Genomic DNA, 13,603 nt, shown 5'->3' on the forward strand with positions numbered 1-13,603 from the left:
AATTATTAGGAATTATTTTGCCCAATTATATGCCAATAAATTTGAAAATGAAATGGATGAATACCTATAAAAATATAAATTACCCAGATTAGGAGAAGAAGAAATAAAATATTTAAATAGACTATACTCCTAACCTTAGTTATTTCACAAATGTAGATTACTCTTCCCAAGGGAGTCAGGACAGTATGAATCCCAGACAGAAGACCCTGACTGTGTCAACAATAGCTTAATTTTTGAAAGATGGTGAATATTATGCCATACAACTTGCACAACTTTATTAGCATTGTCTTCTTAATATTTGCAATTTTCATTTTTTACTCTTCCTATAGATCATTTTGACTGTTTTCTTAAGAAAACAAGTAAAGAAATATTTTAAAATGTAATCACATACAACTAAATTTTTAAAAAAATAGTTAAGGTTTAGATAATGAGATATAACACAAAAATAAATATGGGACTTCTTATTTTCTAAATAATATCATGAAAATTATGATTATAGATTCAGAGCTAAAAGAGACCTTGGAGGGAACCTAGTCTATGCCTGTTCCTTCCTCACATTAAAGATGAGGAACCAAGGCCCAGAGAGACTAAATGAAATGGCCATCTAGTAAGGGCACAAGGGGCTCTAGTGTTGGAGGAAACATTTCTGCTGCTTACCATCTGTGTGACCTTGGTCAAGCCATTTAACTGACTTGGGCCTCAGTTTCTGCATCTGTGAAATGAGGGGGATGGAACAGATGTGCTCTGAAGTCCTTTTCAGTTTTAGATTGAAGATCCTGTTACTCTAAGGCTTCAAGACAGGATTTGAACTTAGGGCTTCTGCTGTGCCACATAGCCAAGCACAACAAAAGAGGGCCATATGAACTTTAAAAGAGATCATCTAGTCCACTCTCCTCTAGACTATTCACTATAGCTATATCTAAATTATCTCAAATAGATAAAAATATGTCCCGTTAAAATAACAAACAAACCTCCAAAGGAGATTCTACACTATCCCTTAATGATAAAAATAAAGTAGAATGATATCCAACAGTACTTATATTAAGTCATGTTAATAAAACATTATTATTATAATAATAGAATTTTCATAATATAATAAATAGAATCAGAAGGTTCATCTCTCCATAGGTGACATCCATGTGGATTTAACCTAATATTGTTGACAAAGAAGTACAGAACAAATGGCTGAGTCATGCAGATTTGTTTACAGAAAAAGGAGGAATTAATCACTGTTTCAGGATCAGGTCACTGCTGCTCAAAATTACACAAAGTTTATCTTTAAGGATCCCAAACCATTGATCTATATAGATTGTGCAATGAAGTAGTACAAACTGAGCAAAGCAACAGGCTGCAAAAATGTAGCATCTATTGGATACCTAGAAAAATGTGATCCAGTAGTTAGAATTATGCACTAGAAACTTGTTGTTTTTATAAACTAAGAGGCAACAAGCCCCCTTCCCTATAAATACAAATTCTCAAAATACTCAGGAGAATCCAGCAAAAAATTATACTAGAAGCAGAGTGTCACTAGAGACAGAACTGTTGCCCATAATTGCCTGGACAAAACATGGATTATTTATTTATTGGTTTGTTATCTTTCTTTCTTCCTTCCCTCCATTCATTCATTCATCCATCCATTTATTCATCTATCCATCCATTCATCCATTCGTCCATCCATTCATTCATTCATTCATTCATTCATTCATTCATTCATTCATCTATCCATCCATCCATCCGTCCATTCGTTCATCCATTCATCTATCCATCCATCCATCCATTCGTCCATTCGTCCATCCATTCATCCATTCATTCATTCATCCATTCATCTATCCATCCATCCATTCGTCAACTGTGTTTGTTTTTTTTAAAGACTAAGTCTCCCTTTCCCTCCCTGGCTGGAAGCACACAAGCTACTGATGGTCCATCCCACTACTGTTCAATGCAGTAGCTTTGACCTGTTCTAATTCCAACCTGGGATGGTTTATCCTTTCTTAGGAAATCAAGTGGCCCTCTGATCCTGGGTGCTCACCATATCGATGCCACACTTAATTCTGACATACATAGATAAAGCTCCCAGTCTCAGTTTTCCTGGTGGTTGCAATTGCAGGCTTATATTATTAGCCTCGAGTTGTTCCATAAAATTTAAGAGCAATATTTTAAATAGATGTTGCCATATCAAATGCTTATCTCAAAATATGGAGAATAAGAAGCTTAAAAAAAAACCAGTGCTCTAATACAACAAAATTAAAAGCATTTGGGAATGGGACAAGGTGCATGTCATCCCTGTTGTCCAGTCTGCTCCTGAAATTTTCTTTAAAATGTTTTTAATGAGTCTATAGAAGGTGAACTTACATTCCCAAGTCCTTATTTAATTCTTTTAAAAAAAAAAACTGGAATTTTATCTGCCCGCACAATAATCTGTGTAACATTAAATATAACAGAAAAATAGCAGGATGTTGGCTTGTACTTAGACTGTTTCAGTATTAAACCCATCCAAAAAAAAATGAGATAACAGTGATTAAAAAAATATAATAAAAAGACACCTAGAAAGACAAAATCAGGTGGCTAGAACTCTAGGCCAGAAGGTCATTTTCCCTTATCAGCTAATATACTCCAAATCCCTGCACTACAAACATAAACCCCCAAAATAACCTTGAGAATTCAACAAACAAACTGTTCTGGAACTGGCGCATCACCACAGAAAACTATTATCCACAACCACTGGGATATCATTTAGCTCCATAAAAAGTTTAGGAATAATATTTTTAGTAAATAATACCATAATGAATAGTTAATCTTCAAACTGCTGAAAGAAAAAAAAATCAAAATATAGGGACCTACTGGACGAGTTAAAATCATATGGTAAGTATGGTGCAGAGGATAAAGCACTGGCCCGGGATTCAGTTCAAATCTGGCCTCAAACACTTTACACATAACTAGCTGTGTCACCTTGGGCAAGTCACTTAACCCTCACTGTCCTGCAAAAAAAATCATATGGGAAGATTAAGTACATGTCATCCCTGAGGCCCTGTCTGCTACTGAAGGTGTCCCAAAGATACTTTCAGTGAAAGTAAATAAGATGAATAGGCAGCTAAGTGGTGCAGTGGACAGAGTGCCAAGTCTGGAGTTAGTAGATTGATCTTTCAGAGTTCAAATCTGTCCTCAGACATTACTAGCTCTGTGACCCTCGGCAAATCACTTAACCCTGTTTGCCTCAGTTTCCTCATCTGTACAATAAGATGGAGAAGGAAATGGCAAACCACTCCAGTATCTTTGGCAAGAAAACCCCAAATGGGGTCATGAAGAGTTGGACACTACTGAAAAACAACTGAACAACTGAAAAATAAGATGAGTTTACATCCCAATACCCTTAGTCAATTATGAAAAGCTATTGGGGGGGTTTTGTTTGTTATTTTTTTATTATTATTTTTTTTTAGTGAGGCAATTGGGGTTAAGTGACTTGCCCAGGGTCACACAGCTAGTAAGTGTTAAGTGTCTGAGGCCGGATTTGAACTCAGGTCCTCCTGACTCCAGGGCCGGTGCTCTATCCACTGCGCCACCTAGCTGCCCCGTTTGTTTGTTTTTACAGGGCAATGAGGGTTAAGTGACTTGCCCAGGGTCACACAGCTAGTAAGTGTCAAGTGTCTGAGGTCAAATTTGAACTCAGGTCCTCCTGAATCCAGGGCCAATGCTTTATCCACTGCACCACCTACCTGCCCCCAAAAGCTATTGTTTTAGTCCCCAAGATACTGAATATAAAAGAACAATAGCAGAATATCACCGTGTCCTTATCCATTTTTATCTGAACTCTATCACAAAAGAAAATGAGGTAATAGTGTTAATAATAATAGCTCACATTTATAGTGCTATTATAGAACTATTATAATGCTATAGTCTGTAAAATGCTTTACACGACACTTTATTCTAGAATTTGACAACTTTTTTAGTAAGTTCCTTGTGGACAGGAACTGTCTTTTGCCTACTTTTTGTTGTTGTTGTTGAATCACCAATGCTTAGCACAGAGCCTGGTATAGTGTAGGTACTTAAAATGTTGACTGATATTTTTCTTGCTTCCTATTACAAAGGCCATCTGGAAATATAACTTCATAGTACCATATATTCCCTTTTCACCCATTCTCTTCTGTTCTATTATCCAAAGAGGTAGAAACACCTGAACCGTATCCTGTACATTCCTAATTCTTCTCTTCTTTAGCTAAAACAACTCTATTCTCCTTGTAGTATAACATTGTTTTTCAACCTCATTTTAAAAAATAAAATTTAAAACATCTAAAGGATGATGAATCTAGACAATTAGCATTATTATCTTCAGGCCCTTTGATAGAAAATAAAAATCAATTAATCAATAAGCATTTGGGGGGCAGCTAGGTGGCACAGTAGATAAAGCACCAAACCTGGATTCAGAAGGACCTAAGTTCATATCTGAACACAGACACCTACTATGTGTCAAGGCATAATACTGAGCTCTGGAAATACAAAAAGAGGCCCTCAAGGAGTTTATAATCTAATGGTGGGAAACAACATGCAAACGAATATAAAGGGCAGCTAGATGGTACCATGGATAAAGAGCTGGCCCTGGATTCAGGAAGACCTGAGTTCAAATCTGGCCTCAGACATCTGACACTTACTAGCTGTTTAACTCTGGCAAGTCACTTAACCCACACTGCCCGCCCAAAAAAAAAAATTGACTCAGAAACAAATATATATATATATATATATATATATATATATATATATATACAAAGCAAGGTAAATACAGGATAAATTTGTTGTTGTTCAGTTATTTCAGTCATGTCTGACTCTTCATGACCCTAATTAGGGTTTTCTTGGCAAAAATACTAGAGTGATTTGTTATTTCCTTCTCCAGCTCATTTTATAGATGAGGAACTTAGGTAAACAGGGTTAAGTGACTTACCTAGGGTCACACAGCTAGTAAATCTCTGAGGTCAGATTTGAATTCAGTAAGATGAGTTTTACTGACTGCAGGTGCAGCACTCATTCCACTGTACCACCCTACCTGCTGCCACACTGGATAAATAGGAAATAATTAACAGAGGGAAGGTATTCCTGGTACAGTTTTTGTCTTAGAATAATAAAGAAAGAAAATAATTCCCTATCAAAAGAAAAAGCCATAGTGAACCCTTATTTTCACATAGTACTGAACTGGTTCCTACATAATTGAAATGTGCAAGAGTAAATAATCTTTATAACTGCCGAGTTGCCAAAAGGATTCTCAAGTTATTTTCAATGGCAGCCTGAAGAAACTGCAGAATTAAGCAAGAAATGAAAGAAAGGAGAGGGTAATTAATCCAACCAGGGTGAAAAAAAACAACCCTATTTGGCACTATCCTATCTGGCTTGGAAAAAATTCTTCTCAAGATTCAGAAGAGTCACATCAACAGTCTCAGCTCATTTTTTTAAAAAATGCCTAGACATTTATTATAGTGCTACAAATGTAGGTGGTACTTCCCGGCAAATGAATTATTTCTAAATAAAACTGAGAACATCCAATTCCTTTTTATCATAATTGCCTCAAGGACAGGAATCAGAATGGGAAGCTAAAGATTAAATAGGAAGAAATGAAAACAGGAAGAGAGGAAACAAAAGCAAAGGGAAGGGGGGTGAAGCTGGAAGGATTCTTTTTTTTTTTTTTTAATGTGAAGGGTGCTATGTGATATGGATGAACCACCCTTGGGCATTGATTATATTATTATCTGCTTTTAGAATTGTGTTTATCTGTAGACCTCTTTACTTTCCAACAGCATCAGCTATAGCATGGTGATTTTTATTTTTTATCCACAGCAATTCAAATGTTGAACATCCCAAGGCTAAGAACAGATCTCATGGACACTCCAAGGAAGACCTCTTGCCAAGGTAACATATCAAACCAATTTAAAGATCATTTACTCAATGATAGAAAAGTTTTACTCTTTGTCTGTGGAAGGAATATTCATACCAAAGAAACCACAGATCTCTGAAGTTTTGAAGCACTGAAAAACGTATGATTTAGGAACTGCTATCTGACTCCAAGCACCTCAGTTTACAGATAAAGAAACTGAAGCCTAGAAAAATTAAATAGCAGTTGTTTTTCCTCCAAGAAATGACAAAGTAAATCCCCAGATGAGAGGTTAATCCAGTAGGTATCAGAGGAAGAAGAGAAGAAAGGTGTTGACTGGTGGTGGGTGACCTTTCAGCTAAGGAGTTCTGAGGCAGCTATTTGTCAGCCTGCTGACAATAAGAGAGACCGCTATTGCTTTCTCAGAGTATGTATCCAAAATATGACAGGAAATCTCTCAAGATTAATAAAAATGGATGAAAACTACCCACTTTTCATGATTGATATGGGCACAAAAGATACTGCCAGGAAGAATCTAGAAAGCATTGCCAAAGATTATTAATCAATCACTTAATCAATAATCAAGTATTTATTAAGTGCTTACTCTATGCCAGGCATTATTTTAGGCCCTAGGGATAAAAAAAAATTAAAATGAAACCACCCTTGGTGGTTAAGACACAGACCTAGTATAGATATAGATATAAAATGGATACAAGGTAATTTTCAAGGGAAAGCAGTAAGAGCTAGGAGCATGAAGAAAGTCCTCATGTAGGTGGTGGCACTTGAACTGAGCCTTAAAGGAAACTATAAGAAATGGGGAGCTAGTTGGCGTAGCATATAGAGCACTGGGCCTAAAGTCAGGAAGACCTGAGTTCAAATCTAGCCTCTAACACTTACTAGCTGTGTGATCTTAGGCAAGTCTCTTACCTCTGTTTGCCTTAGTGTCCTCATCTGTAAAATGAGCTGTAGAAGGTAATAGCAAACCACTCTAATATATTTGCCAATAAAACCCCAAATAGCAATATGAAAAGTGAGACACTATTGTAATAACTGAACAACAACAACAAAAATAAGAAATGGAGGCAAAGAAGGAGTGAATTTCAGACAGAGGTATAGCTGAGAGTCATGCATGAGCAATAGTAAGAAGACTAGTGTGGCTGGATTGTATGTATATGAAAGTGAATAATTTGTAACAAAGTTAGAAATGCAGGTTGTGGCCAAGTAGTAAAAGGTTTTAAGCAGGGGTTTATAATCCTTGAATAGGGAACCAGTAGAGTTTATTAAATAGCAGAGTAACATGGTTGTATTTAGGCTTTAGCAAAATCACTTTGATGGGTAGGTAGGTAGAGTATGGATTGGAATGTGGATTTGAGATAGGGGGAGAATCAAGGGGTTAATGCAAGAGTCTGAGCAAGAACTGATGGGTAGTGGATGTGTGAGGAGGAAGAAGAAGTGAATATAAAGATAGCTGTAACATAAATAAAAAGATTTGGCATGGGATCAATAAAAGTGAGGAGTCAGGGGTGACTAGTTGTGAACATGGGTGACTAGAAAGACAAAGTGTTTTGGGTAGGAAGCTGAAGACCATAAGGGCACAGATGCTGTTTTCACTGTTGATTATTGGAGGCAAGGGACAAAGAAGAGAGAATATGATTTAGGAAATGAACAGCTATCTAAGAAGATGAAAATGGGCTATCAATTTCTGGACCATGCCTTACAATATAGAAATAGCTATTTCCTAGCAAGGGATGGAGTGTTACTAACAAGGGCTACTCCACAAGAGTGTCCTCATGTGGAGTCTTGCAAATATAATGAAAAGGGATAAAGGGAAAGAAAAAGAGATCATCTTTGTATATAGCTTCCAATTGAAATATCAGAGAAAGTAGCTAAAACGTAGGGAAAAAAGAAGTTTAAGAAACCCAAGAGTTCACGGGAGACAAAATTCGAGAAAGGAGAAATTAAAGAAACCTATGGTTTCAGGAATATTTATACACAAATGTACCAAGTACAGGAAACAAGATAAACCAGAGATCTCTAAAAAAGGAAGCCAATTTGATCTTACAAGTATCACTGAAATTTTGTGGAGTTAACAACTATGACTGGATTGTAACTAAAAGGACATAATCTATTGAAAAGAAACAGGATTAGGGAGAGGTGGGGGGGCAAGGGAGAGAGGGAGGGGGGGGAGAGAGAGAGAGAGAGAGAGAGAATGTGTGAGGGATCTTCGGGATGGGATAGCATTGTATATTAAGAACATACACTCACTTCTGTGAGTAAATCTTGGAATCAGAGGTGGTGTAATGGAACTTTCCTGTAGAAATGGCCTCATTATTCTAGAATGTCATGGTTGGTTAACTTATTTGGCTGGCTCACAGAGCTAATGAGGCCAAAGGTCATGGGTGTGCCTTCTATCAAGTACTTAAGAATGTGCTAACAAAATGTCGGGTGCTAGAACCACAATATCCATTTCTCCCCCCCCCCCACAACCCCCTTTCCTTCCATTTTTTTAACAATATCTAAATGGAGTCAGCTGTTTTGCATGTGTGTGTGTGTGTGTGTGTGTGTGTGTGTGTGTGTGTGTGTGTGTGTGTGTAGCACATGGCTCAAAGAATAAATGTAAATAGATTAGCCAAGCACACAGCTCATTGACACCTCTAGAAAAACATCTCAGAACACATACCTACTGACTGTGAGTCAGGAACCTAATCTGTATTTGCAAAGGGCATTATATTTGTAGAAAAATGGTTAGGTACAATGTTATTGTTCTCCAAGATTCTTAATATGAATTAAACTGATTTCTATTGGGCAATTAGATTAATCAAGATAGCAGAAGAGCTAAGCTGAGATAGGTTAGGGTGGGGTAGTAGTATGGGTAAGAAAAGCAAAAGAAAACAACATTCTGATTCTTCTCTTGATAACAATTCCACACTCTACTTTCTGAGTGGGCACAAAGTGTGGAGCCCACTTCTGTCTCTCTTCTTCCCTCTCAAAAGATGGTATGTTGAGAGCTGGAAGAGACCTTAAAGGCCATGTAGAACCAAACCCTCATTTATAGGGCTGAGGATTTATAAAAGGTCTAAGGCCCTCACAAGTTAAGGGGTTTGCTCAAAGTCACACAGGTAAGTAAGCATCAGAGATGGGATTTGAACCCACGTCCTCTGAGTCCAAAAGCAGTGAAGTTTCCACTGTTCCATGTAGACCACATCTCTCAGGTCCTTTCCATCCTACCTCCTTCCTCCTAACTTACCTCTCTCTCCCTTTGTCTCCCTTCTTCTTCCTCCACTACTTAGCTCCCATTAAAAGGGAAAGAAAGGAAACATTCTCAGCCCTTATTGCCTGCCCTTCTGCCCAACCTAAACATATGCCAAAGTGAATTCATTTCCAATTACTTACATATCACACATATGCAACAAAACATTTCCAGTTGTTCTAAATTTCAGAAATGATGCCACAGTTTCTAAAGTAACCTACCTCCAGCTTTAGCTAAAGCACTCAAAGATTTACTTTGAATCCTAAATATAGGAAATTTCTCATGGGTTATGCTAAAATGTGGTGCTAGGAAGCCCTCTGTTCGGACCTATCCTCTCACACCCAAGATAAACAAAGTCTCCAAAACAAACCTTCCCAGTACATTCAAGCTCTAAAATTCAATTAAATGCTGAATAAGAAGAGAAACAAAATGGGACTATAGAGGTTCTCAATTAAAATTCCAAAAGAATATGGCTAAAAAGAAAGTCACTTTAAATGCATATCACAAGTACAAATTAAAATCACAGGGACTATTCTACATCTTTTTCCACTAAAAATATTCTCTTCTTTTTTTCCCCCCCTTTGGAAAGTTTTCCAGGAAAGAATAAAAAATAGACTAGGTTTCCAAATACTTTTTAAATAGATGACATTTTGTATATACTAAAATATTGAAATATCTATTTGTAATCATGGATACACATATACATGTACATATATATATATATGTATAGATACACATCTAGAAACAGATATAGACACCTGAACCTATGGCTATAAAAGAGACATTTCTAGTTGCTAGGAGAAAAACTGAGTGAAACTGACAGACTGAAAATAAATTGGAAGTTTTACCCTTTTTGTTCTAAGGGACAGTTCTTTTAGGGACATTCTGTGCTCAAAACTGACTAGAGTGTCATCTGCAGCTGTAAATACTGGCATACTACACTCCTCTCAAATACAGCTTGAAATTTTACCTCCTTGCCAAAAGCTGAGACTTGGTTCCCGAGGGAGAAATCAGGTGAATTTGAAGGTCTCCTCGCCGTGGGTGTGAAATAGAAACTCGAACTACAACATGCTCGAGGAAAACTACTCGTTGGTCAAAATGGTCTGCGCATGCATTTGTCAGGGCTGTTGTCCGAAGAGTTTGCTCAATGGGAATAATCCTAGAGATATGGGGGGGGGGTGGAGAAAGAGAAAAAAAATAATGATGGATTCACTTTCTATATAGATTAGCAGTCCCCCACTTTTTTCTTATATTATATAGTCTTATATTTTTCTTATATTTTCTTATATTACCATATTAATTTCAAGTTTGATAAAGCAGTTTCAACTGCTGGCCCTCTAGCCTTAAGTTCTTGTTTTATTTAAACAATATCCCCAAATCTCTTATTTGTTCTCCTTTCATTCCCACCAACACAACTGTGTTGGTCCTAGATTATTTTCCCCAGCACCTATTCCTTAACTCATTACCTGACGGTTTAAACAACCTTCTTAAATGCAATGACGTGTGTAAATATTTTTTTAAATGTATCCTTACCTTCCACTTTACACCCCCCAAAAGGAAAGGACAAGGGCAGATGTCTTTTGTCTCTTTTTGTATCCTCAGTGCTTAGCACAGTGCCTGACATATAATAGGTGCCTAAAAAATGTTTCTTGATTGATGAGTCAAGCCTACTAAGTTCCACTGACATGTATAAAATAAAATGCAAGAGGCAATTTTTGGCCCTGGGGATATCCAAGTGATGGGCTCCTGTAAGCCACTATGGGAAATAGCACATCAAACTTTCTCTCTATATGATTTTGAAAGTTTTCTATAAATGTCATCAACAAGAAGAAAGAGGTGGTCCCGACACAGTATAAGAAACATAGGCAGCAGTGGCACTGATGATGACTCCAGTTAAAGACACTGGTGAATCCCACTCAAGAGGGCTAGCAGTTAACCAGGATCCAATGAAGACAGGAGTATTTGTAATGGAAGTTGGCTAGCATCATTCTGTTGGGCCAAGTAAAGAAAAGGGACACTTCAACGTGTGGGAGAACAGTGGTTCTTCATCACAACAGCACAGCCAGTTTGGTTTTGTGGTGTCCTGAGCTATCATTCTCTATGTCCATCTGAGGTCTGGTCAGTTCAATAAGAAGGGGAAGTGGACTCTGAAGTATCTCCTATCTGATCTGTTTGGAGAATAGGCATTGAGGAAAAAAGACCTGAGGCAGGGCAGCCCCCTAGGAGAACTGCCAGCAAGGCAAATTGTTCACAGGTTCAAAAATTGCAATCCTGCTGCTTGATTCTAAGGCCTTTCCCCCTTGTCATTAGCTTCTACTAAGATAAGTCCAAGGAATAAGATTTTAGCTCACAGAAGACAGGAAGGATCATAATACAATTTCTGTTTCTATTTTTAAAGGTCTAAGTGGTTTGAGAACAATTTCCTTGTGTAGGGGTGTGCTCCCTTGGATATTTCTAAGTGGTGATCCTACTTTTTACTAAGTCTTATCAGAGGGTTTATGATGAAGATAAAAATGTACCACAAGCCTCATCTAAGGATTGAATTTTAGAAATGTGGGTCCTGATGCTAAAGAATGCGTGGCTTAGGACAGAAGAAAATGGAATATGTTAAAAAAAAATGAGTGAGTATAGGTGTGATGTAAGGGAAGGAAATGAGGAAAAGCTTTCTGGCACTATTCCTTCCTCCTCTCTTATGACCCAAGAATCAGCAGGTGACTAGAAGGCCCCTACAAAGAAATCATGCTCCCCCAAGCCTTACTAAAGCTTCATTTACCTGGACTTCTTTTTTCCTCTTTATTAGGAAACTGAAAAGGCAATCTACATTGGAAATGTCAATCACAAAGCAGCATTTTGTCATTCAACACTCCCAATTGTTGACTGAACCAGATTGAAAGTAATTGGAAAAACATTTAATAAAAGAAATAAAAATACAATAGAACATAGAAAATGTTAATATATCATTTTCTAAGAGAATATTCAGTTTTAGGGATCCTTATACATGGTTTATTCAACCCAATTTCTATTTAGGCTTGACACCACTGATCTACATTATAAATTCATTGAAACTTTCACATTCAAACAGGAATCTAAGGGTAAAACAGAACACCAATGACATGAGACCTGTTTCCATATGCATTATCTAATGCATTCCCCAGACAAAACTGACTTTAAATCTAAATGCTATACCTAAATTCCTGTGGCACCAACCCTCCCATTCTGCATGAACATTTCTTTCACATCTTCATAGCTTCTGGGTCTTTAACAATCAAGATTTTCAAAATGAAGAAAGATTGCATTCTTTGCTGTATAAACAACCACCACCCACCATCACATTAATAATTCCCCTACCATGTTGTTAATGCACAATTTATTAGAGGGAGCAGTTTTCCTATTATGCCCCAGATTTTCCTCTTGGGAGGTTTGTAAGCATATGCTCAGAGGCTCTTAGGAATTACATCGTTTGGCTCCATTTTGCCTTAGTCATAAAAAACAATCAAAATAGTTATAAACAGTGATGTAATTCCCTCTGAGAATTTGTAAATATTTGAAAACATGATTTGCATATACCACCAATTGATTTAGAGATGCTGGCTCCTTTCATTGCCTCCTCCAAAGTTTTATTGCCTATGTTTGTTGTTTAGTGGTACCCACCATGGCAGATGGAGAACAGACTTGGAAAACCTTTGAGAGATTCTCAACCCACTGCCATGTTGTGCATATCCAGGTAAATAATTTTTCATGCACTAAGGAAAAAAAGTGAGAAGGGGGGGGGATGCAGTCAGTTAGGGTGTCAAGAGGGAAAAAAGAAACAACCAAGAGTCCAGAGGTAATCTATTATTTTCAGAGGATCTGAAAGCATAGTTTCTATTTACTAACCAAAAGTATGGCAATAAAGCAACTCAGACCCCAAATTGTCACACTTTCCAAATGCATAGCACCCTGTACCAAACTAAAGCACAAACAAAAGCCTTAATGTGGCTCAGAAATTGTACCACAGACCAAAGATTCTGGCAATTCTTTTTTTTTCTCTGTTTAGAATTTTATTTTCCAAATAACATGTAGATTCTGGTAATTCTTGTGATATTCACTATACCATAGACATATTATTTGAATTCAAATGACGATGTGAAACCAGATGTCTTAAAAGCACTGAGAAAGGCTTCATTCTCTCCCCTAGTCCCAGTAAGTTAGAAACTTCAACAAGCAAGCAAGGCAAAACAAAAGTTTCTGGCTAAAGACTGAATAAATATAATATTTAACCATGGAAATCAGCCAATTGCGTTAGGATTTCCACATGTATGAGAGGCAGCAATCTGTAGAGGAAAGGGCACTAGGCTGAGAGTCAGGAGGACATAGGTTCAAATACTACCTCAGATACTTACTACTTCTATGATGTTGGGCAAGGCACTTTAACTCCACAAGTCTCAGTTTCCTCATCTATAAAATGAGGGGGTGGACTCAATTATCTCTAAAGTCTAAATTCTAATTCTGTGAATCTG

At 37.2% G+C, this 13,603-nt stretch overlaps 1 protein-coding gene across 1 annotated transcript in view; it reads right to left on the reverse strand.

The window, feature by feature from the left end:
• Window positions 1-13,603, reverse strand: part of PCSK6 (proprotein convertase subtilisin/kexin type 6) — a 260,225-nt gene that overhangs the window by 87,050 nt on the left and 159,572 nt on the right. The window contains exon 12 of the mRNA XM_043985253.1: window positions 10,075-10,263. Coding sequence (XP_043841188.1) covers window positions 10,075-10,263 — 189 coding nt within the window. The remainder of the gene's footprint in view (window positions 1-10,074; window positions 10,264-13,603) is intronic.

This window comes from Dromiciops gliroides, chromosome 2, assembly GCF_019393635.1.
Source record: "Dromiciops gliroides isolate mDroGli1 chromosome 2, mDroGli1.pri, whole genome shotgun sequence".
In the NCBI taxonomy this organism is placed as follows: domain Eukaryota; kingdom Metazoa; phylum Chordata; class Mammalia; order Microbiotheria; family Microbiotheriidae; genus Dromiciops; species Dromiciops gliroides.